At 43.4% G+C, this 26,947-nt stretch overlaps 1 protein-coding gene across 4 annotated transcripts in view; it reads left to right on the forward strand.

Moving 5' to 3' along the window:
* The window catches only part of fgfr3 (fibroblast growth factor receptor 3), a 223,665-nt gene that overhangs the window by 61,792 nt on the left and 134,926 nt on the right, over positions 1-26,947 (forward strand). For all 4 annotated transcript variants that reach the window (XM_036962310.1, XM_036962309.1, XM_036962312.1 and 1 more), the window contains exon 3: positions 8,216-8,464. In XM_036962310.1, the coding sequence (XP_036818205.1) occupies positions 8,216-8,464 (249 nt within the window). The remainder of the gene's footprint in view (positions 1-8,215; positions 8,465-26,947) is intronic.

Below are 26,947 nucleotides of genomic sequence, written 5' to 3' on the forward strand. Positions count from 1 at the left end.
TCTATATACAGTGTTGTAATGATGTGCAAATATTTAAAGTAAAAAGGAAAATAAATAAATAAGCATAAATATGGGTTGTATTTACAATGGTGTTTGTTCTTCACTGATTGCCCTTTTCTTGTGGTAATAGGTCACAAATCTTGCTGATGTGATTCACACTGTGGAATTTCACCCAGTAGATATGGGAGGTTATCAAAATGTTGTTTATTTTCTAATTTTTTGTGGGTCTGTGTAATCTGTGGGGAAATATGTCTCTCTAATGTGGTCATACATTGGGCAGGAGGTTAGGAAGTGCAGCTCAGTTTCCACCTCATTTTTTTCTCAGTCTTCTCTTGAGAGCCATGTCTGCCTACGGCGGCCTTTCTCAATAGCAAGGCTATGCTCACTGAGTCTGTATATAGTCAAAGCTTTCCTTAAGTTTGGGTCAGTCACAGTGGTCAGGTATTCTGCCACTGTGTACTCTCTGTTTATGGCCAAATAGCCCTAATAGTTTTTTTGTTAATTCTTTCCAATGTGTCATTGTTTTCTCATGATTTGGTTGGGTCCTGGGGCTCTGTGGGATCTGTTTGTGTTCATGAACAGAGCCGGAGGACCAGCTTGCTTAGGGGACTCTTCTCCAGGTTAATCTCTCTGTAGGTGATGGCTTTGTTATGGAAGGTTTGGGAATCACTTCCTTTTAGGTGGTTGTAGAATTTAACGGCTCTTTTCTGGGATTTTGATAATTAGTGGGTATCGGCCTAATTCGCGCTCCGGTACCCGTTTACCGTGCGGTAGCAGAGAGAACAATCTATAACTAGGGTGGCAGGAGTTTTTGACAAGACACTACTCAGACCGTTTACTCAGTACTTTGTTAAAAGCACCTTTGGCAGAGATTACAGCCTCAAGTCTTCTTGGGTATGACGCTACTGTCACGACCTGACCATAGAGAGCCCTCGGGGATCTCTATGGTGTAATAGGTCAGAGTGTGACTAGTTTTTTTTTCTAGTTATTATAGTTTTATGTTGGTGTGTGAGTATGGTTTCCAATTGGAGGCAGCTGATAATCGTTACCTCTAATTGGGGATTAGTGTGTCCCTTTTCCCACCTGCGATTTGGGATATTGTTTGTATGAGTGCCTATGTGCGCTACGTACTGCACGTCATGCAATGCACGTCTCACCCTCCAACTCTGCACTCACACACGCTGGTTTGGTGCTTGTTCACTGGGTAGTTACCAAAATAATACAATTACAATATACAATATAATATATTTAACAATGTACCTGTTAGGAACGGCACAAAATTACACGTCATTCAATGCACGTCTCACCCTCCAACTCTGCACTCACACACGCTGGTTTGGTGCTTGTTCACTGGGTAGTTACCAAAATAATACAATTACAATATACAATATAATATATTTAACAATGTACCTGATAGGAACGGCACAAAAGTGCACGTCATTCAATGCACGTCTCACCATCCAACTCTGCACTCACACACTGTACAAAATATATGAACCCCCCCACCAGACACAGTAAGTTGCTAGCTAGTACTGGCGGGAATTCTTTACAACAAATATTCTCCAAAAACCGCTGCATCTTATGTGTGATGTTCCAATAACATTTACAAACAATTTGATATAAATTGTACATTTAAATCATCACTTGAGAGTATAAAAATCACTTGATGTACAGTGCTTTGCAACCAACAACTTTTCGCTGGTTTGGTGCTTGTTCACTGGAGCTCTGTCAGAATGACTATCAGGTTCTTGGTCACCTCCCTGACCAAGGCCCTTCTCCCCCGATTGCTCAATTTTGCCTGGTCGGCCAGCTCTAGGAAGTCTTGGTGGTTCCAAACTTCTTCCGTTTAAGAATGATGGAGGCCACTAGTACTCCATCCACAACTACAGTGGCTTGAGAAAGGATTCCCCTCCTAGTACTCCATCCACAACTACAGTGGCTTGAGAAAGAATTCACCCCTTGGCATTTTTCCTATTTTGTTGCCTTACAACCTGGAATTAAAATAAAAAATTTTGGGGGGGGGGGGGTTTGTATCATTTGATGTAAACAACATGCCTACCACTTTGAAGATGCATAATATTTTTTATTGTGAAACAAACAAGAAATAACACAAAAAAACGGAAAACTTGAGCGTGCGAAACTATTCACCCCCCAAAGTCAATACTTTGTAGAGCCACCTTTTGCAGCAATTACAGCTGCAAATCTCTTGGGGTAAGTCTCTATAAGCTTGGGACATCTAGTCACTGGGATTTTTGCCCATTCTTCAAGCCAAAACTCCTTCAAGTTGGATGGTTCCGTTGGTGTACAGCAATCTTTAAGTCATACCACAGATTCTCAATTGGATTGAGGCCATTCCAAGACAAGACTAGGCCATTCCAAGACATTTAAATGTTTCCCCTTAAACCACTCGAGTGTTGCTTTAGCAGTATGGTTAGGGTCATTGTCCTGCTGGAAGGTGAACCTCCATCCCAGTCTCAAATCTCTGGAAGACTGAAACAGGTTTCCCTCAATAATTTCCCTGTATTTAGCACCATCCATCATTCCTTCAATTCTGACCAGTTTCCCAGCCCCTGCCGATGAAAAACATCCCCACAGCATGATGCTGCCACCACCATGCTTCAATGTGGGGATGGTGCCCTCGGGGTGATGAAAGGTGTTGAGTTTGCTCCGGAAATAGCGTTTTCCTTGATGGCCAAAAGGCTACATTTTTGTCTCATCTGACCAGAGTACCTTCTTCCATATGTTTGGGGAGTCTCCCACATGCCTTTTTGAACACCAAATGTGTTTGCTTATTTTTTTTATTTATAAGCAATGGCTTTTTTTCTGGACACTCTTCCGTAAAGCTCTGTGAAGTGTACGGCTTAAAGTGGTCCTATGGACAGATACTCCAATCTCCGCTGTGGAGCTTTGCAGCTCCTTCAGGGTTATCTTTGGGCTCTTTGTCGCCTCTCTGAACAATGCCCCCCTTGCCTGGTCTGTGAGTTTTGGTGGGCGGCCCTCTCTTGGCAGGTTTGTTGTGGTGCCATATTCTTTTCATTATTTAATAATGGATTTAATGGTGCTCTGTGGGATATTCAAAGTTTCAGATACTTCTTTATAACCCAACCCTGATCTGTACTTCTCCACAACTTTGTCCCTGACCTGTTTGGAGAGCTCCTTGGTCTTCATGTTGCCACTTGCTTGGTGGTGCCCCTTGCTTAGGCGTGTTGCAAACTCTGGGGCCTTTCAGAACAGGTGTATATATACTGAGGTCGTGTGACACTTAGATTGCACACAGTTGGACTTCTGTGGGTAATTTGTTGCACCAGATCTTATTTAGGAGCTTCATAGGAAAGGGGGTGAATACTTATGCACACACCACTTTTCTGTTTCAAGTTATTATTTTCACTTCACTTCACCAATTTGGACTAATTTGTGTAAATCCATTACATGAAATCCAAATAAATATCAATTTAAATTACTGGTTGTATTGCAACAAAATAGGAAAAAACGCCAAGGGGGTTGAATACTTTTGCAAGGCACTGTATACACACACACACAAACACACACACCAGAAACACTACACACACACACACACACACACACACCAGAAACACTACACACACACACACAAACACACACACCAGAAACACTACACACACACACACACACACACACACACACACACACACACACACACACACACACACACACACACACACACACACACACACACACACACACACAGGAAACACACCAGAAACACTACACACACACACACACACACACACACACACACACACACACCAGAAACACTGCACACACACACACACACTGCACACACACACTATACACACACACTACAAACACTACACACACACACACACTGCACACACACACACACACACACACACACACACACACACACACACACACACACACACACACACACACACACACACACACATACCAGAAACACTGCACACACACACACACACACTGCACACACACACTATACACACACACTACAAACACTACAGACACACTGCACACACTACACACTACACACACACTACGCACACTACACACCACACACACTACAAACACTACATACACTACACACACACACTGCACACACTACACACACACTGCACACACTATACACACTACGCACACTACACACACTACAAACACTACACACTACACACTACACACACACACACTACACACACTACACACACTATACACACTATACACACTACACACACTACAAACACTACACACTACACACACACACTGCACACACTACATACACTACACACACACACTACGAACACTACACACACACACACACACACTGCACACACTACAAACACTGCACACTCTACACACACTACAAACACTACACACACTACACACACACACTACGAACACTACACACACACACACTGCACACACTACGAACACTGCACACACTACACTCACTACACACACTACAAACACTACACGCACACACTGCACACACTACACACACTACAAACACTGCACACACTACACACACTACACACACCCACACTGCACACACTACAAACACTACACACACTCACACTCTACACACACTTCAAACACTACACACACTACACACACACACTGCACACGGTGTGTGTATGTGTGTGTGTGTGTGTGTGTGTAAACAACACAAACTCGCTCTATAAACTCATTAACCAATCCTTCTGAAGTTGTCTTTCTCTGTTTTAAATACTCCCCCATACTGTAGGATATGAATCATCATAACTCATTCATGATCTCCATCTACCATGGAACCATGGTAACGCACATTCACACTTTCAGCTATTTTACAGGAAAGTAGTTGTCTGAGAGGGAGAGAGAAGGGGAGAGAGAGGAAAGAGAGAGAGAGAGATGGAGAGGGGGAGAGAAAGGAGAGAGAGAGAGAGAGAGAGAGAGAGAGAGAGAGAGAGAGAGAGAGAGAGAGAGAGATGGAGAGGGGGAGAGAAAGGAGAGAGAGAGAGAGAGAGAGAGAGAGAGAGAGAGAGAGAGATGGAGAGGGGGAGAGAAGGGGAGAGAGAGGAAAGAGAGAGAGAGAGATGGAGAGGGGGAGAGAAAGGAGAGAGAGAGAGAGAGAGAGAGAGAGATGGAGAGGGGGAGAGAAAGGAGAGAGAGAGAGAGAGAGAGAGAGAGAGAGAGAGAGAGAGAGAGAGGAAAGAGAGAGAGAGAGATGGAGAGGGGGAGAGAAAGGAGAGAGAGAGAGAGAGAGAGAGAGAGAGAGAGAGAGATGGAGAGGGGGAGAGAAAGGAGAGAGAGAAAGGAGAGAGAGAGAGAGAGAGAGAGAGAGAGAGAGAGAGGGGAAAGATGGAGCGAGAGGGAGAGAGAGAGAGAGGTGGAGAGATGGAGAGAGGGAGAGAGAGAGAGATGGAGAGAGAGAGGGAGAGGAAGATGGAGGGAGAGAGAGAGAGGGGGGAGAGATGGAGAGAGAGAGGGAGAGGAAGATGGAGGGAGAGAGAGAGAGTTGACCCTGTCTGTCTCTCTCTGTCCCTTAACCCTGTCTCTAACTCTTAGAGAAAAAGGTGCTAAGTGGAAGCATACCGGGATCATCAGTTTGTCCCCATATGGGACCCTTTCTGTTGCTGGGTAGAATCCTTTGCTGAGGGTTCTACCTAGAACCCCCTACGTAGGTTTCTACCTAGAACCCTCTATGAACAGTTCTACCAGCCTTATTAGCCTTAAAATGTCATGTTATGACAATAGAGTACATACAATATATAAGACCTTTATTTAAGGGCCTGGTTATAGCCACATCAGGCCTGCAAGCGAAGTGTTGTGTAATTTATATTGGAATCTACTGCATTCTGAATGACTGTCAGGGTAGATTGATTGACAACCATCTCAGCAACAGGTCCATTAAAACGAGCGTTTCACTACACCCGCTGTAACATCTGCTAAACACATGTATGTGACAAATACAATTTCATTTTGATTTGATTTGAAATCAAAATATTAGCAGGTTGGATTAGTTTGGAAAACAGTGTGTTATTGATCTCTGTGCAGCATGACATTAATAAACTAGAAAACAGTGTGTTATTGATCTCTGTGCAGCATGACATTAATAAACTAGAAAACAGTGTGTTATTGATCTCTGTGCAGCATGACATTAATCAACTAGAAAACAGTGTGTTATTGATCTCTGTGCAGCATGACATTAATCAACTAGAAAACAGTGTGTTATTGATCTCTGTGCAGCACGACATTAATCAACTAGAAAACAGTGTGTTATTGATCTCTGTGCAGCATGACATTAAACAACTAGAAAACAGTGTGTTATTGATCTCTGTGCAGCATGACATTAATAAACTAGAAAACAGTGTGTTATTGATCTCTGTGCAGCATGACATTAATCAACTAGAAAACAGTGTGTTATTGATCTCTGTGCAGCACGACATTAATCAACTAGAAAACAGTGTGTTATTGATCTCTGTGCAGCATGACATTAATCAACTAGAAAACAGTGTGTTATTGATCTCTGTGCAGCATGACATTAATCAACTAGAAAACAGTGTGTTATTGATCTCTGTGCAGCACGACATTAATCAACTAGAAAACAGTGTGTTATTGATCTCTGTGCAGCACGACATTAATCAACTAGAAAACAGTGTGTTATTGATCTCTGTGCAGCATGACATTAATCAACTAGAAAACAGTGTGTTATTGATCTCTGTGCAGCATGACATTAATAAACTAGAAAACAGTGTGTTATTGATCTCTGTGCAGCATGACATTAATAAACTAGAAAACAGTGTGTTATTGATCTCTGTGCAGCATGACATTAATAAACTAGAAAACAGTGTGTTATTGATCTCTGTGCAGCATGACATTAATCAACTAGAAAACAGTGTGTTATTGATCTCTGTGCAGCATGACATCAATCAATCACTGCAAAAACAACAGATTTAACAGTAAAACAAACTATTCTGAAAAACTCCCTGCAATAGAGCATGCTGGGAAATACCATATATGTAGAACCCTTCTCACCTTCCAAAGAATCATCAAAGAGCCCTTTCTTCTAGAACCAGTTCTTAGAATGTTAAAGGTTCTGGGTAGAACCCTTTGCCTTACGAAGAACCATTGTCTTCTGATCGAAACAGGTCTTGGTAGAACCCCTTCAGAACCCTTTTTTATAAGAGTGTAACCCTGTCTGTCTCTCTCTGTCCCCTAACCCTGTCTGTCTCTCTCTGTCCCCTAACCCTGTCTGTCTCTCTCTGTCCCCTAACCCTGTCTGTCTCTCTCTCTGTCCCCTAACCCTGCCTGTCTCTCTCTGTCCCCTAACCCTGTCTGTCTCTCTCTGTCCCCTAACCCTGTCTGTCTCTCTCTCTCTGTCCCCTAACCCTGCCTGTCTCTCTCTGTCCCCTAACCCTGTCTGTCTCTCTCTGTCCCCTAACCCTGTCTGTCTCTCTCTGTCCCCTAACCCTGTCTGTCTCTCTCTCTGTCCCCTAACCCTGTCTGTCTCTCTCTCTGTCCCCTAACCCTGTCTGTCTCTCTCTGTCCCCTAACCCTGTCTGTCTCTCTCTCTGTCCCCTAACCCTGTCTGTCTCTCTCTCTGTCCCCTAACCCTGTCTGTCTCTCTCTCTGTCCCCTAACCCTGTCTGTCTCTCTCTCTGTCCCCTAACCCTGTCTGTCTCTCTCTCTGTCCCCTAACCCTGTCTGTCTTTCTCTCTGTCCCCTAACCCTGTCTGTCTCTCTCTGTCCCCTAACCCTGTCTGTCTCTCTCTGTCCCCTAACCCTGTCTGTCTCTCTCTCTGTCCCCTAACCCTGCCTGTCCCTCTCTCTGTCCCCTAACCCTGTCTGTCTCGCTCTCTGTCCCCTAACCCTGTCTGTCTCTCTCTGTCCCGTAACCCTGTCTGTCTCTCTCTGTCCCCTAACCCTGTCTATCTCTCTCTGTCCCCTAACCCTGTCTGTCTCTCTCTCTGTCCCCTAACCCTGTCTGTCTCTCTCTCTGTCCCCTAACCCTGTCTGTCTCTCTCTCTGTCCCCTAACCCTGTCTGTCTCTCTCTGTCCCCTAACCCTGTCTGTCTCTCTCTCTGTCCCCTAACCCTGTCTGTCTCTCTCTCTGCTCCCTAACTATTTCTCTTTGTCCCTGGCTATACACTCTTTGTCTTTTGAGGTAGTCTTCCTCTATGCGTAATCTCTCTGTTTGTCTGTGTCTCTCTCTCTCCCCTTCTAGACTCTGTGTTCCTGGAGGACTATGTGGTCTCTACTGGGGACACCCTGGATCTGTCCTGTAACCCCAACGGTCCCGCCCAAGCTGTCCTCTGGTTCAAGGATGGCAGCGGCCTGTTGCCTAGCAACCGGACGCGAGTGGACCAGAGGGTTCTACGCATCATCAACGTGTCTTACGAGGACTCCGGCATGTACTCCTGCCACGTCACTCACGACAACAACCTGCTCAGCAACTACACAATCAGAGTGACAGGTGATATCATCATACATCTCCATCTCTCTTGCTATCCGTCAGATTTTATATTTACCTCTGGTTGGCTATCCTTTTCCCTCCTCTCTCCTCTCTCTCTCTCTCTCTGGTTGGCTATCCTCTTCCCTCCTCTCTCCTCTCTCCTCTCTCTCTCTCTCTCTCTGGTTGGCTATCATTTTCCCTCCTCTCTCCTCTCTCTCTCTCTCTCTCTCTCTCTCTGGTTGGCTATCCTTTTCCCTCCTCTCTCCTCTCTCTCTCTCTCTGGTTGGCTATCCTTTTCCCTCCTCTCTCCTCTCTCTCTCTCTCTGGTGGCTATCCTTTTCCCTCCTCTCTCCTCTCTCTCTCTCTCTCTCTCTCTGGTTGGCTATCCTTTTCCCTCCTCTCTCTCTCTCTGGTTGGCTATCCTTTTCCCTCCTCTCTCCTCTCTCTCTCTCTGTTTGGCTATCCTTTTCCCTCCTCTCTCCTCTCTCTATCTCTCTCTGGTTGGCTATTCTTTTCCCTCCTATCTCCTCTCTCTCTCTCTCTGGTTGATATCATTTTCCCTCCTCTCTCCTCTCTCTCTCTCTCTCTGGTTGGCTATCCTTTTCCCTCCTCTCTCCTCTCTCTCTCTCTCTCTCTCTGGTTGGCTATCCTTTTCCCTCCTCTCTCCTATCTCTCTCTCTCTATCTTTGGCTATCATTTTCCCTCCTCTCTCCTAAATCTCTCTCTCTCTCTATCTTTCCTTTTCCCACCACTCTCTCTCTCTCTCTCTCTCTCTCTCTCTCAATTCAATTCAATTTACGGGGCTTTATTGGCATGGGAAACACATGTTTAATTTGCCAAAGGAAGTGAAGTAGATAATAAACAAAAGTGAAATAATCAATAAAAACAAACAGTAAACATTACACTCACAGAAGTTCCAAAACATAAAGACATTTCTGTCATATTATGTCTACTATTTACAGTGTTATAACGATGTGCAAATAGTTAAAGTACAAAAAGGAAAATAAATAAGCATAAATATGGGTTGTATTTACAATGGTGTTTGTTCTTCACTGATTGCCCTTTTCTTGTGGCAACAGGTCACACATCTTGCTGCTGTGATGCACACTGTGGTATTTCACCCAGTAGATATGGGAGTTTATCAAAATTTGGTTTATTTTCTAATTATTTGTGGGTCTGAGGGATCTGAGGGAAATATGTGTCTCTAATATGGTCTTACATTTGGCAGGAGGTTAGGAAGTGCAGCTCAGTTTCCACCTCATTTTGTGGGCCTCATTTTGTGGGCAGTGAGCACATAACCTGTCTTCTCTTGAGAGCCAGGTCTGTCTACGGCGGCCTTTCTCAATAGCAAGGCTATGCTCACTGAGTCTGTATATAGTCAAAGATTTCTTTAAGTTTGGGTCAGTCACAGTGGTCAGGTATTCTACCACTGTGTACTCTCTGTTATGGGGCAAATAGCCCTAATATTTTTTTTGTTAATTCTTTGTGTCAAGTAATTATCTTTTTGTTTTCTCATGATTTGGTTGCGTCTAATTGTGTTGCTGTCCTGAGGCTCTGTGGCGTGTGTTTGTGTTTGTGAACAGAGCCCCAGGACCAGCTTGCTTAGGGGACTCCTCTCCAGGTTAATCTCTCTGTAGGTGATGGCTTTGTTATGGAAGGTTTGGGAATCACTTCCTTTTACGTGGTTGCAGAATTTAACGGCTCTTTTCTGGATTTTGATAATTAACGGGTATCGGCCTAATTCTACTCTGCATGCATTATTTGGTGTTTTACGTTGTACACAGAGGATAATTTTGCAGAATTCTGCATGAAGAGTGTCAATTTGGTGTTTGTCCCATTTAGTGAATTCTTGGTTTGTGAGCAGACCCCAGACCTCACAACCATAAAGGGCACTGGGTTGTATAACTGATTTTTGGCCAGATTCTAATTGGTGTATCGAATTTTATGTTCCTTTTGATGGTGTAGAAGGCCCTTCTTGCCTTCTCTCAGATTGTTCACAGATTTGTGGAAGTTACCTGTGGTGCTGATGTTTAGGCCGAGGTATGTATAGTTTTTTTGTGTGCTCTAGGGCAACAGTGTCTAGATGGAATTTGTATTTGTGGTCCTGGTGACTGGATCTTTGTTTGGTCTTACTGAGATTTACTGTCAGGGTCCAAGTCTGTCAGGGCCCAGGTCTGTCAGGGCCCAGGTCTGTCAGGGCACAGGTCTGTCAGGGCACAGGTCTGTCAGGGCCCAGGTCTGTCAGGGCACAGGTTTGTCAGGGCCCGGGTCTGACAGAATATGTGCAGAAGATCTAGGTGATGCTAAAGGCCCTCCTTGATTGGTGACAGAAGCACCAGATCATCAGCAAACAGTATACATTTGACTTCAGATTCTAGTAGGGTGAGGCCGGGTGCTGCGGACTGTTCTAGTGCCCGCACCAATTCGTTGATATATATGTTGAAGAGGGTGGGGCTTAAGCTGCATCCCTGTCTCACCCCACGGCCCTGTGGAAAGAAATGTGTGTTATTTGCATATTTTAACCGCACACTTGTTGTTTGTGTACATGGATTTTATAATGTCGTATGTTTTTCCCCCAACACCACTTTCTATCCATTTGTATAGCAGACCCTCATGCCAAATTGTGTCGAAATATGTTTTAAATCAACAAAGCATGAGAAGACTTTGCCTTTGTTTTGGTTTGTTTGTTTGTCAATTGGGTTGTGCAGGGTGAATACGTGGTCTGTCGTACGGTAATTTGGTAAAAAGCCAATTTGACATTTACTCAGTACATTGTTTTTGTTGCTGTTGACACATATAGCCTGGTATTTGTTGGGGTCAAATTAGTCTCCACTGTTTGGCTATAACTTTCTCTCCTCTCTCTCTTTCTCTCTCTCTCTCTCTCTCTCTCTCTCTCTCTCTCTTTCTATGTTTGGCTATCCTTTTCCCTCTACTCTGTATCCCTCTGTTTCTATCCATATCTCTCCAAGAGGGTAATGATTTAATCAACCAATTATGTAATGACCAACCGTGATGAATAATATTAGTCACTGTCAGGAGGTCACCACGACTTCCCTGTGTCTGATAGGAGGGTTATGGTTAGGTCACCATGACTTCGCTGTGTCTGCCTGATAGATCTTACAGTATAACCAGTCAGTATAACCAATCAACAAACTACTGGTATCCACAGTTTTCAGTCAATAGATATCTGATTACCAGTAAGTATTGATTTCTGCCAGCTTATTATAGTCCATAAAAAGAGAGGTTTCCTCCCAGGTTCTGTCTAGTTGAAAACCTCCAGAGTTCCAACATTCAGACACACACAGTCAGATGGGCGGAGCGGAGCAGGCAGCTCCTTTAGAGCTGAGGAGAGGAGAGGAGAGGAGAGGAGAGGAGAGGAGAGGAGAGGAGAGGATTCAGAACTGCTGCTGCCAAGTTACACACACACGTATTCCTCCCACACATCTAGTAGCGCATGCTCACATAGGCTCAGACACTTCTGGCTCCAATTGTCACAGCCAAGTTCCACTCTGATACAGGCCTCAGACCTCTGGCCTCATTTCCACTCTGATACAGGCCTCATTTCAACTCTGATACAGGCCTAATTTCCACTCTGTTAAAAGCCTTAGTTCCACTCTGATACTGGCCTCATTTCCACTCTGATAAAAGCCTTAGTTCCACTCTGATACAGGCCTCATTTCCACTCTGATACTGGCCTTGTTTCCACTCTGATACTGGCCTCATTTCAACTCTGATACAGGCCTAATTTCCACTCTGATAAAAGCCTTAGTTCCACTCTGATACTGGCCTCATTTCAACTCTGATACAGGCCTCATGTCCACTCTGATGAAGCCTTAGTTCCACTCTGATAAAAGCCTTAGTTCCACTCTGATACAAGCCTCATTTCCACTCTGATACAGGCCTCATTTCCACTCTGATTAAAGCCTTAGTTCCACTCTGATACTGGACTCATTTCCACTCTGATACTGGCCTCGTTTCCACTCTGATACTGGACTCATTTCCACTCTGATACTGGCCTCGTTTCCACTCTGATACTGGACTCATTTCCACTCTGATACTGGCCTCATTTCCACTCTGATAAAAGCCTTAGTTCCACTCTGATACAGGACTCATTTCCACTCTGATAAAAGCCTTAGTTCCACTCTGATACAGGCCTCATTTCCACTCCGATACAGGCATCATTTCCACTCTGATAAAAGCCTTAGTTCCACTCTGATACAGGCCTCATTTCCACTCTGAACAAAGCCTTAGTTCCACTCTGATACAGGCCTCATTTCCACTCTGATACTGGCCTCGTTTCCACTCTGATACAGGCCTCATTTCCACTCTGATACTGGCCTCATTTCAACTCTGATAAAGCCTTAGTTCCACTCTGATAAAAGCCTTAGTTCCACTCTGATACTGGCCTCATTTCCACTCTGATAAAAGCCTTAGTTCCACTCGGATACAGGCCTCATTTCCACTCTGATACAGGCCTCATTTCCAATCTGATAAAAGCCTTAGTTCCACTCTGATACTGGACTCATTTCCACTCTGATACTGGCCTCGTTTCCACTCTGATACTGGACTCATTTCCACTCTGATACTGGCCTCGTTTCCACTCTGATACTGGACTCATTTCCACTCTTATACTGGCCTCATTTCCACTCTGATAAAAGCCTTAGTTCCAATCTGATACAGGCCTCATTTCCACTCTGATAAAAGCCTTAGTTCCACTCTGATGCCGGCCTCATTTCCACTCTGATACAGGCCTCATTTCCACTCTGATAAAAGCCTTAGTTCCACTCTGATACAGGCCTCATTTCCACTCTGATACAGGCCTCTTTTCCACTCTGATACAGGCCTCATTTCCACTTCCACAGTAGCTCTGTAATGTGAAAAGTAAGGGTCATGTTAACAGTAGCTCTGTAATGTGAACAGTAAGGGGTAGAGGGGAAGGGGTAGAGGGGAAGGGGAAGGGGTAGAGAACAGAGATGGAGAGAGGGAGAGGGTCTGGTCTAGTGCTGCCAGGGGGAAGGGTAGAGAGACAGAGATGGAGATGGAGAGAGGGAGAGGGTCTGGTCTAGTGCTGCCAGGGGGAAGGGTAGAGAGACAGAGATGGAGAGAGGGAGAGGGTCTGGTCTAGTGCTGCCAGGGGGAAGGGGTAGAGAACAGAGATGGAGAGAGGGAGAGGGTCTGGTCTAGTGCTGCCAGGGGGAAGGGGTAGAGAACAGAGATGGAGAGAGGGAGAGGGTCTGGTCTAGTGCTGCCAGGGGGAATGGGTAGAGAACAGAGATGGAGAGAGGGAGAGGGAGAGGGTCTGGTCTAGTGCTGCCAGGGGGAAGGGGTAGAGAAGAGAGAGGGAGAGGGTCTGGTCTAGTGCTGCCAGGGGGAAGGGTAGAGAGACAGAGAGGAGGGCCTACAGCAGCACCTAGATCTTCTGCACAGATTCTGACAGACCTGGGCCCTGACAGACCTGGGCCTCCAGTTCGCTGACCCTCAACAATGGGTGCGTGCTCAGCCCCCTCCTGTACTCCCTGTTCACCCATGACTGCGTGGCCTTGCACAACTCCAACTCAATTATCAAGTTTGCAGACGACACAACAGCAGTGGGCTTGATTACCAACGGCGAGACAGCCTACAGGGAAGAGGTGAGGGCCCTCGGAGTGTGGTGTCAGGCCTACATTATGATCAAATAGCCACAGTAGCATACATTGATACAGCCTCAGTGTTCCCTGTAAAACTGTAAGTTATAGTGGGTACAGCCTCAGTGTTCACAGCAAAACTGTAATTTATAGTGGGTACAGCCTCAGTGTTCACAGTAAAACTGTAATTTATAGTGGGTACAGCCTCAGAGTTCACAGTAAAACTGTCACTCATAGTGGGTACAGCCACAGTGTTCACAGTAAAACTGTAATGTATAGTGGGTACAGCCTCAGTGTTCCCTGTAAAACTGTAAGTTATAGCGGGTACAGCCTCAGTGGTCCCTGTAAAACTATAATTTATAGTGGGTACAGCCTCAGTGTTCACAGTAGAACTGTAATTTATAGTGGGTACAGCCTCAGTGTTCACAGTAAAACTGTAATTTATAGTGGGTACAGCCTCAGAGTTCACAGTAAAACTGTCACTCATAGTGGGTACAGCCACAGTGTTCACAGTAAAACTGTAATGTATAGTGGGTACAGCCTCAGTGTTCCCTGTAAAACTGTAAGTTATAGCGGGTACAGCCTCAGTGGTCCCTGTAAAACTATAATTTATAGTGGGTACAGCCTCAGTGTTCACAGTAGAACTGTAATTTATAGTGGGTACACCCTCAGTGTTCACAGTAAAACTGTAATTTATAGCGGGCACAGCCTCAGTGGTCCCTGTAAAACTATAATTTATAGTGGGTACAGCCTCAGTGTTCACAGTAGAACTGTAATTTATAGTGGGTACAGCCTCAGTGTTCACAGCAAAACTGTAATTTATAGTGGGTACAGCCTCAGTGTTCACAGTAAAACTGTAATTTATAGTGGGTACAGCCTCAGTGTTCAAAGTAAAACTGTAATTTATAGTGGGTACATCCTCAGTGTTCACAGTAAAACTGTCACTTATAGTGGGTACAACCTCAGTGTTCACAGTAAAACTGTAATTTAAAGTGGGTACAGCCTCAGAGTTCACAGTAAACTGTCACTTATAGTGGGTACAGCCTCAGTGTTCACAGTAAAACTGTAATTTATAGCAAGTACAGCCTCAGTGTTCCCTGTAAAGCTGTAATTTATAGTGGGTACAGCTTCAGTGTTCACAGTAAAACTGTATGTTATAGTGGGTACAGCCTCAGTGTTCACAGTAAAACTTTAATTTATAGTGTGTACAGCCTCAGTGTTCCCTGTAAAACTTTAATTTATAGTGGGTACAGCCTCAGTGTTCACAGTAAAACTGTAATTTATAGTGGGTACATCCTCAGTGTTCACAGTAAAACTGTCACTTATAGTGGGCACAGCCTCAGTGTTCACATTAGAACTGTAATTTATAGTGGGTACAGTCTCAGAGTTCACAGTAAAACTGTCACTTATAGTGGGTACAGTCTCAGTGTTCCCAGTAAAACTGTAAGTTATAGTGGGTACATCCTCAGTGTTCACAGTAAAACTGTAATTTATAGCAGGTACAGCCTCAGTGTTCACAGTGAAACTGTAATGTATAGTGTGTACAGCCTCAGTGTTCCCTGTAAAACTGTAAGTTATAGTGGGTACAGCCTCAGTGTTCACATTAAAACTGTCATTAATAGTGTGTACAGCCTCAGTGTTCCCTGTAAAACTTTAATTTATAGTGGGTACATCCTCAGTGTTCACAGTAAAACTGTCAATTATAGCGGGCACATCCTCAGTGTTCACAGTAAAACTGTAATTTATAGTGGGTACAGTCTCAGAGTTCACAGTAAAACTGTCACTTATAGTCAGTACAGCCTCAGTGTTCACAGTAAATCTGTAATTTATAGTGGGTACAGCCTTAGTGTTCACAGTAAAACTGTAATTTATAGTGGGTACAGCCTCAGTGTTCAAAGTAAAACTGTAATTTATAGTGGGTACAGCCTCAGTGTTCACAGTAAAACTGTAATTTATAGTGGGTACAGTCTCAGAGTTCACAGTAAAACTGTCACTTATAGTCAGTACAGCTTCAGTGTTCACAGTAAAACTGTAAGTTATAGTGGGTACAGCCTCAGTGTTCACAGTAAAACTTTAATTTATAGTGTGTACAGCCTCAGTGTTCCCTGTAAAACTTTAATTTATAGTGGGTACAGCCTCAGTGTTCACAGTAAAACTGTAATATATAGTGGTTACATCCTCAGTGTTCACAGTAAAACTGTCACTTATAGTGGGCACAGCCTCAGTGTTCACATTAGAACTGTAATTTATAGTGGGTACAGTCTCAGAGTTCACAGTAAAACTGTCACTTATAGTGGGTACAGTCTCAGTGTTCCCAGTAAAACTGTAAGTTATAGTGGGTACATCCTCAGTGTTCACAGTAAAACTGTAATTTATAGCAGGTACAGCCTCAGTGTTCACAGTGAAACTGTAATGTATAGTGTGTACAGCCTCAGTGTTCCCTGTAAAACTGTAAGTTATAGTGGGTACAGCCTCAGTGTTCACAGTAAAACTGTAATTTATATTGGGTACAGCCTCAGTGTTCCCTGTAAAACTTTAATTTATAGTGGGTACATCCTCAGTGTTCACAGTAAAACTGTCACTTATAGCGGGCACATCCTCAGTGTTCACAGTAAAACTGTAATTTATAGTGGGTACAGTCTCAGAGTTCACAGTAAAACTGTCACTTCTAGTCAGTACAGCCTCAGTGTTCACAGTAAATCTGTAATTTATAGTGGGTACAGCCTTAGTGTTCACAGTAAAACTGTAATTCATAGTGGGTACAGCCTCAGTGTTCAAAGTAAAACTGTAATTTATAGTGGGTACAGCCTCAGTGTTCACAGTAAAACTGTAATTTATAGTGGGTACAGCCTCAGAGTTCACATAAAACTGTCACTTAGAGTGGGTACAGCCTCAGTGTTCACAGTAAAACTGTAATTTATAGCAGGTACAGCCTCAGTGTTCCCTGTAAAGCTGTAATTTATAGTGGGTACAGCTTCAGTGTTCACAGTAAAACTGTAAGTTATAGTGGGTACAGCCTCAGTATTCACAGTAAAACTGTAATTTATAGTGGGTACATCCTCAGTGTTCACAGTAAAACTGTCACTTATAGTGGGCACAGCCTCACTGTTCACAGTAGAACTGTAATTTATAGTGGGTACAGTCTCAGAGTTCACAGTAAAACTGTCACTTATAGTGGGTACAGTCTCAGTGTTCCCAGTAAAACTGTAAGTTATAGTGGGTACATCCTCAGTGTTCACAGTAAAACTGTAAGTTATAGTGGGTACAGCCTTAGTGTTCACAGTAAAACTGTCATTCATAGTGTGTACAGCCTCAGTGTTCCCTGTAAAACTTTAATTTATAGTGGGTACATCCTCAGTGTTCACAGTAAAACTGTCACTTATAGCGGGCACATCCTCAGTGTTCACAGTAAAACTGTAATTTATAGTGGGTACAGCCTCAGTATTCACAGTAAAACTGTCACTTATAGTGGGTACAGCCTCAGTGTTCACATTAAAACTGTCACTTATAGTGGGTACAGCCTCAGTGTTCACAGTAAAACTGTAACTTATAGTGGGTACAGCCTCAGTGTTCACAGTAAATCTGTAAGTTATAGTGGGTACAGCCTCAGTGTTCACAGTAAAACTGTAATTTATAGTGGGTACATTCTTAGTGTTCACAGTAAAACTGTCACTTATAGTGGGCACAGCCTCATTGTTCACAGTAAAACTGTAATTTATACTCAGAGTTCACAGTAAAACTTTAATTTATAGTGGGTACAGCCTCAGTGTTCCCAGTAAAACTGTAAGTTATAGTGGGTACAGCCTCAGTGTTCCCTGTAAAACTGTAAGTTATAGTGGGTACAGCCTCAGTGTTCATAGTAAAACTGTAATTTATAGTGGGTACATCCTCAGTATTCACAGTAAAACTGTCACTTATAGTGGGTACAGCCTCAGTGTTCACAGTAGAACTGTAATTTATAGTGGGTACAGCCTCAGTGTTCACAGTAAAACTGTAATTTATAGTGGGTACAACCTCAGTGTTCCCTGTAAAACTTTAATTTATAGTGGGTACAGCCTCAGTGTTCATAGTAGAACTGTAATTTATAGTCAGTACAGCCTCAGTGTTCACAGTAAATCTGTAATTTATAGTGGGTACAGCCTTAGTGTTCACAGTAAAACTGTAATTTATAGTGGGTACAGCCTCAGTGTTCAAAGTAAAACTGTAATTTATAGTGGGTACAGCCTCAGTGTTCACAGTAAAACTGTAATTTATAGTGGGTACAGTCTCAGAGTTCACAGTAAAACTGTCACTTATAGTCAGTACAGCTTCAGTGTTCACAGTAAAACTGTAAGTTATAGTGGGTACAGCCTCAGTGTTCACAGTAAAACTGTAATTTATACTCAGAGTTCACAGTAAAACTGTCACTTATAGTGGGTACAGCCTCAGTATTCACAGTAAAACTGTCACTTATAGTGGGTACAGCCTCAGTGTTCACAGTAGAACTGTAATTTATAGTGGGTACAGCCTCACTGTTCACAGTAAAACTGTAACTTATAGTGGGTACAGCCTCAGTGTTCACAGTAAAACTGTAATTTATAGTGGGTACAGCCTCACTGTTCACAGTAAAACTTTAATTTATAGTGGGTACAGCCTCAGTGTTCACAGTAAAACTGTCACTTATAGTGCGCACAGCCTCAGTGTTTACAGTAAAACTGTAATTTATAGTGGGTACAGTCTCATAGTTCACAGTAAAACTGTAATTTATAGTGGGTACATCCACAGTGTTCACAGTAAAACTGTAATTTATCGTGGGTACAGCCTCAGTGTTCACAGTAAAGCTGTAATTTATAGTGGGTACAGCCTCAGTGTTCACAGTAAAACTGTCATTTATAGTGCGTACAGCCTCAGTGTTCACAGTAAAACTGTCACTTATAGTGGGCACAGCCTCAGCGTTCACAGTAAAACTGTAATTTATACTCAGAGTTCACAGTAAAACTGTCACTTATAGTGGGTACAGCCTCAGTATTCACAGTAAAACTGTCACTTATAGTGGGTACAGCCTCAGTGTTCACAGTAGAACTGTAATTTATAGCGGGTACAGCCTCAGTGTTCACAGTAAAGCTGTAATTTATAGTGGGTACAGCCTCAGTGTTCACAGTAAAACTGTCATTTATAGTGGGTACAGCCTCAGTGTTCACAGTAAAACTGTCACTTATAGTGGGTACAGCCTCAGTATTCACAGTAAAACTGTCACTTATAGTGGGTACAGCCTCAGTGTTCACAGTAAAACTGTAAATTATAGTGGGTACAGTCTCATAGTTCACAGTAAAACTGTAATTTATAGTGGGTACATCCAGTGTTCACAGTAAAACTGTAATTTATCGTGGGTACAGCCTCAGTGTTCACAGTAAAGCTGTAATTTATAGTGGGTACAGCCTCAGTGTTCACAGTAAAACTGTCATTTATAGTGGGTACAGCCTCAGTGTTCACAGTAAAACTGTCACTTATAGTGGGCACAGCCTCAGCGTTCACAGTAAAACTGTAATTTATACTCAGAGTTCACAGTAAAACTGTCACTTATAGTGGGTACAGCCTCAGTATTCACAGTAAAACTGTCACTTATAGTGGGTACAGCCTCAGTGTTCACAGTAGAACTGTAATTTATAGCGGGTACAGCCTCAGTGTTCACAGTAAAGCTGTAATTTATAGTGGGTACAGCCTCAGTGTTCACAGTAAAACTGTCATTTATAGTGGGTACAGCCTCAGTGTTCACAGTAAAACTGTCACTTATAGTGGGTACAGCCTCAGTATTCACAGTAAAACTGTCACTTATAGTGGGTACAGCCTCAGTATTCACAGTAAAACTGTCACTTATAGTGGGTACAGCCTCAGTGTTCACAGTAGAACTGTAATTTATAGTGGGTACAGCCTCACTGTTCACAGTAAAACTGTAACTTATAGTGGGTACAGCCTCAGTGTTCACAGTAAAACTGTAATTTATAGTGGGTACAGCCTCAGTGTTCACAGTAAAACTGTAATTTATAGTGTGTACATCCTCAGTGTTCACAGTAAAACTGTCACTTATAGTGCGCACAGCCTCAGTGTTCACAGTAAAACTGTAATTTATATTGGGTACAGCCTCAGTGTTCACAGTAAAACTGTAATTTATAGTGGGTACAGCCTCAGTGTTCACAGTAAACGTGTGCTGGAAGTTGCAGAGAATTTTCACAACTTTCAAGACCTGAAATTTCCTCAGTGCCAAGAACCAAATGGAAGTTTGAAGGTAGATTTGCCCCCTCCCCAAAAAGGGATTAAATATGTGTAAAACAATAAAATAGATATAAATATATATTTACTGAGTTTATATTTATATCCTAGATACAAGACGCACTTCAAAACCTTGTTCATTTTAACATCTGTCTTTTTGCCGTTTATGAATGTGTTATTCAATGTGTTTCTATGGGTTTTAGTAGTTAAGGCCAAAATCAATATTTTATCAAATACATTTTTAATGTATATATATTTTTTGTACCTAAACGGGTCCTAAAATTCTAAATCTAACAGCTGAATCGGATGACTATCTGAAAACTCTTCCATATGTCGGGCTGTTTGTGAGTGTGTGCGTGCGTGTGTGTGTGTGTGTGTGTGTGTGTGTTTGCGTGGATGTGTGTGTGTGTGTGAGTGTGTGCGTGGATGTGTGTGTGTGTGTGTGTGAGTGTGTGTGTGTGTGTGTGTGTGTGTTTGCGTGGATGTGTGTGTGTGTGTGAGTGTGTGCGTGGATGTGAGTATCGGAGTGTTCCTCTCTCACAGAGCCCAGTAACAAGACGCTGGTCTGTAAATGTCTGTCTGTGGAAATGTTTGTGCAAGAACTTAAGACCAGCCTCTCTGAGAACTGTAGGGGCATTCATGGGCTCTCAATGCTGCAGTCAGTGTGAACTGTCTTGTGTGTGCGTGTGTGTGTGTGTGTGTGTGTGTGTGTGTGTGTGTGTGTGTGTGTGTGTGTGTGTGTGTGTGTGTGTGTGTGTGTGTATGTGCGTGTGTGTGCGTGCGTGCGTGTGTGTGTGTGTGTGTGCCTGTGTGTGTGTGTGTGTGTGTGTACACTCCCTAGATTCTTGACTCACTACTTTCAGGATTCACATGCGCACAATGTATCACCGGTTTCAGCCCGTGTCGTCTGTCGCCGTCGGTGTTAGAATCAGGCCATTATGAATTCACATTCCTCCAGCTCCTGGAGATGAAACGCGGTCACAACTCTTTCTAGTTCATAGTAACGTTAGTCATTTCACACATTCAGCATGTTTATTGAGCGCCAGGTAGCTAACCGTTATGAAGATACTGATATATTCATATATCTGAGAGTCTAATCTCCAGTTAGATCCGTAGATTCATAAGGCGCTTTAAACAGACGGAATGAGGATCACGACATGTTTTACTGCAGAAAGGAGCGGAGCTCAACTTTCTACGTACCGTCTTCGCCATAATCATCGATTATGGAGCTCAAATATGGCGGCAAAGGTGAAGTTGACACCAGACCAATAGCAGTTGATACCAGGAGAGGCCGTAGAAACGATGTAAAAGAGTCTTGAATAGAGACTTAACATCCCGTAAAAAAAAAAGATTGCAATTTTGAAACGGCAGTAAATGTGCAGTAAGTGCAGTCGACTGTGGTATTCTGGACGAGGTATTTGCAGCGTACTGCAGTTAGACTGCACTCTAGACGAGGTATTTTCAGCGTACTGCAGTTATACTGCACTCTGGACGAGGTATTTGCAGCGTACTGCAGTTATACTGCACTCTGGACGAGGTATTTGCAGCGTACGGCAGTTATTCTGCACTCTGGACGAGGTATTTGCAGCGTACTGCAGTTATACTGCACTCTGGATGCAGTATTTGCAGCGTACTGCAGTTATACTGCACTCTGGACGCAGTATTTGCAGCGTGCTGCAGTTATACTGCACTCTGGACGAGATATTTGCAGCGTACGGCAGTTATACTGCACTCTGGACGAGGTATTTGCAGCGTACTGCAGTTGTACTGCACTCTGGACGAGGTATTTGCAGCGTACTGCAGTTATACTACACTCTGGACGAGGTATTTGCAGCGTACGGCAGTTATACTACACTCTGGACGAGGTATTTGCAGCGTACTGCAGTTATACTGCACTCTGGACGAGGTATTTGCAGCGTACTGCAGTTATACTGCACTCTGAACGCAATATTTTTTTCATAGAGGATCTTGAAACGTATTCGCTTTAGAATGAGAATATAATATTTTGACGAACTTTATACAAATAAACACATGCAGGTGAAAAATTCTCTGGCTACATGATTGTGTCGTTTTGAGTGTTTGTGTGTGTTTGTAATATTTAATCCCTCTCAGTTTCATTTGCTAAACTACTGTTGGTGTTTTCTATGAAAGCTGCTTCTGAGTAAAAACTCACTCCTCAGATTTATGTTTTTTAAAGTAAAAAAATATATAGATTCATGTTGTGTCCTAAATTGCACCCTAAACCCTATACATTCTCTCTGAATGAGAGAATCAGGCTCTCAAATCGCACCCTATTCCCTATACATTCTCTCTGAATGAGAGAATCAGGCTCTCAAATCGCACCCTATTCCCTATACATGTGCAGTGCACTACTTTTGACCTGTACCCATAAGGCTTTATAGGGAATATGGTGCAATTTGAGAGCCTGATTCTCTCATTCAGAGAGAATGTATAGGGAATAGGGTGTCTGATGTTGTTGTCCAGACTGGAACGTCTCCATGTCTGATGTTGTTGTCCAGACTGGAACGTCTCCATGTCTGATGTTGTTGTCCAGACTGGAACGTCTTCATGTCTTCATGTCTCCATGTCTGATGTTGTTGTCCAGACTGGAACGTATTCATGTCTTCATGTCTGATGTTGTTGTCCAGACTGGAACGTCTTCATGTCTTCATGTCTCCATGTCTGATCATGTTGTCCAGACTGGAACGTCTCCATGTCTTCATGTCTGATGTTGTCCAAACTGGAACGTCTTCATGTCTCCATGTCTTCATGTCTGATGTTGTTGTCCAGACTGGAACGTATTCATGTCTTCATGTCTGATGTTGTTGTCCAAACTGGAACGTCTTCATGTCTCCATGTCTTCATGTCTGATGATGTTGTCCAAACTGGAACGTCTCCATGTCTTCATGTCTGATGTTGTTGTCCAGACTGGAACGTCTTCATGTCTCCATGTCTGATGTTGTTGTCCAGACTGGAACGTCTTCATGTCTGATGTTGTTGTCCAGACTGGAACGTCTCCATGTCTTCATGTCTGATGTTGTTGTCCAGACTGGAGCGTCTTCATGTCTGATGTTGTTGTCCAGACTGGAACGTCTCCATGTCTTCATGTCTGATGTTGTTGTCCAGACTGGAACGTCTTCATGTCTGATGTTGTTGTCCAGACTGGAACGTCTTCATGTCTTCATGTCTGATGTTGTTGTCCAGACTGGAACGTCTTCATGTCTTCATGTCTGATGTTGTTGTCCAGACTGGAACGTCTTCATGTCTTCATTTCTCCATGTCTGATGATGTTGTCCAGACTGGAACGTCTCCATGTCTTCATGTCTGATTTTGTTGTCCAGACTGGAACGTATTCATGTCTTCATGTCTGATGTTGTTGTCCAAACTGGAACGTCTTCATGTCTCCATGTCTTCATGTCTGATGATGTTGTCCAAACTGGAACGTCTCCATGTCTTCATGTCTGATGTTGTTGTCCAGACTGGAACGTCTTCATGTCTCCATGTCTGATGTTGTTGTCCAGACTGGAACGTCTTCATGTCTGATGTTGTTGTCCAGACTGGAACGTCTTCTTGTCTTCATGTCTGATGTTGTTGTCCAGACTGGAACGTCTTCATGTCTTCATGTCTGTTGTTGTTGTCCAGACTGGAACGTCTCCATGTCTTCATGTCTGATGTTGTTGTCCAGACTGGAACGTCTCCATGTCTTCATGTCTGATGTTGTTGTCCAGACTGGAACGTATTCATGTCTTCATGTCTGATGTTGTTGTCCAAACTGGAACGTCTTCATGTCTCCATGTCTTCATGTCTGATGATGTTGTCCAAACTGGAACGTCTCCATGTCTTCATGTCTGATGTTGTTGTCCAGACTGGAACGTCTTCATGTCTCCATGTCTGATGTTGTTGTCCAGACTGGAACGTCTTCATGTCTGATGTTGTTGTCCAGACTGGAACGTCTTCTTGTCTTCATGTCTGATGCTGTTGTCCAGACTGGAACGTCTTCATGTCTTCATGTCTGATGTTGTTGTCCAGACTGGAACGTCTCCATGACTTCATGTCTGATGTTGTTGTCCAGACTGGAACGTCTTCATGTCTGATGTTGTTGTCCAGACTGGAACGTCTCCATGTCTTCATTTCTGATGTTGTTGTCCAGACTGGAACGTCTTCATGTCTGATGTTGTTGTCCAGACTGGAACGTCTTCATGTCTTCATGTCTGATGTTGTTGTCCAGACTGGAATGTCTTCATGTCTTCATGTCTGATGTTGTTTTCCAAACTGGAAAGTCTTCATGTCTTCATGTCTGATGTTGTTGTCCAGACTGGAACGTCTTCATGTCTCCATGTCTTCATGTCTGATGATGTTGTCCAAACTGGAACGTCTCCATGCCTTCATGTCTGATGTTGTTGTCCAGACTGGAACGTCTTCATGTCTCCCATGTCTGATGTTGTTGTCCAGACTGGAACGTCTTCATGTCTGATGTTGTTGTCCAGACTGGAACGTCTTCTTGTCTTCATGTCTGATGTTGTTGTCCAGACTGGAACGTCTTCATGTCTTCATGTCTGATGTTGTTGTCCAGACTGGAACGTCTCAATGTCTTCATGTCTGATGTTGTTGTCCAGACTGGAGCTTCTTCATGTCTGATGTTGTTGTCCAGACTGGAACGTCTCCATGTCTTCATGTCTGATGTTGTTGTCCAGACTGGAACGTCTTCATGTCTGATGTTGTTGTCCAGACTGGAACGTCTTCATGTCTTCATGTCTGATGTTGTTGTCCAGACTGGAACGTATTCATGTCTTCATGTCTGATGTTGTTGTCCAGACTGGAACGTCTTCATGTCTTCATTTCTCCATGTCTGATGATGTTGTCCAGACTGGAACGTCTCCATGTCTTCATGTCTGATGATGTTGTCCAAACTGGAATGTCTTCATGTCTCCATGTCTGATGTTGTTGTCCAGACTGGAACGTCTTCATGTCTGATGTTGTTGTCCAGACTGGAACGTCTTCTTGTCTTCATGTCTGATGTTGTTGTCCAGACTGGAACGTCTTCATGTCTTCATGTCTGATGTTGTTGTCCAGACTGGAACGTCTCCATGTCTTCATGTCTGATGTTGTTGTCCAGACTGGAACTTCTCCATGTCTTCATGTCTGATGTTGTTGTCCAGACTGGAACGTCTTCATGTCTGATGTTGTTGTCCAGACTGGAACGTCTTCATGTCTTCATGTCTGATGTTTTTGTCCAGACTGGAACGTCTTCATGTCTTCATGTCTGATGTTGTTGTCCAGACTGGAACGTCTTCATGTCTGATGTTGTTGTCCAGACTGGAACGTATTCATGTCTTCATGTCTGATGTTGTTGTCCAGACTGGAACGTCTTCATGTCTTCATGTCTGATGTTGTTGTCCAGACTGGAACGTCTTCATGTCTTCATGTCTGATGTTGTTGTCCAAACTGGAACGTCTTCATGTCTCCATGTCTTCATGTCTGATGATGTTGTCCAAACTGGAACGTCTCCATGTCTTCATGTCTGATGTTGTTGTCCAGACTGGAACGTCTTCATGTCTCCATGTCTGATGTTGTTGTCCAGACTGGAACGTCTTCATGTCTGATGTTGTTGTCCAGACTGGAACTTCTTCATGTCTTCATGTCTGATGTTGTTGTCCAGACTGGAACGTCTTCTTGTCTTCATGTCTGATGTTGTTGTCCAGACTGGAACGTCTCCATGTCTTCATGTCTGATTTTGTTGTCCAGACTGGAACGTATTCATGTCTTCATGTCTGATGTTGTTGTCCAAACTGGAACGTCTTCATGTCTCCATGTCTTCATGTCTGATGATGTTGTCCAAACTGGAACGTCTCCATATCTTCATGTCTGATGTTGTTGTCCAGACTGGAACGCCTTCATGTCTCCATGTCTGATGTTGTTGTCCAGACTGGAACGTGTTCATGTCTGATGTTGTTGTCCAGACTGGAACGTCTTCTTGTCTTCGTGTCTGATGTTGTTGTCCAGACTGGAACGTCTTCATGTCTTCATGTCTGATGTTGTTGTCCAGACTGGAACGTCTTCATTTCTGATGTTGTTGTCCAGACTGGAACGTCTTCATGTCTTCATGTCTGATGTTTTTGTCCAGACTGGAACGTCTTCATGTCTTCATGTCTGATGTTGTTGTCCAGACTGGAACGTCTTCATGTCTGATGTTGTTGTCCAGACTGGAACGTCTTCATTTCTGATGTTGTTGTCCAGACTGGAACGTCTTCATGTCTTCATGTCTGATGTTTTTGTCCAGACTGGAACGTCTTCATGTCTTCATGTCTGATGTTGTTGTCCAGACTGGAACGTCTTCATGTCTGATGTTGTTGTCCAGACTGGAACGTATTCATGTCTTCATGTCTGATGTTGTTGTTCAAACTGGAACGTCTTCATGTCTCCATGTCTTCATGTCTGATGTTGTTGTCCAAACTGGAACGTCTCCATATCTTCATGTCTGATGTTGTTGTCCAGACTGGAACGTCTTCATGTCTCCATGTCTGATGTTGTTGTCCAGACTGGAACGTCTTCATGTCTGATGTTGTTCTCCAGACTGGAACGTCTTCTTGTCTTCATGTCTGATGTTGTTGTCCAGACTGGAACGTCTTCA

The sequence above is a fragment of the Oncorhynchus mykiss genome, chromosome 25 (genome assembly GCF_013265735.2).
Source record: "Oncorhynchus mykiss isolate Arlee chromosome 25, USDA_OmykA_1.1, whole genome shotgun sequence".
Classification (NCBI taxonomy): Eukaryota; Metazoa; Chordata; class Actinopteri; order Salmoniformes; family Salmonidae; genus Oncorhynchus; species Oncorhynchus mykiss.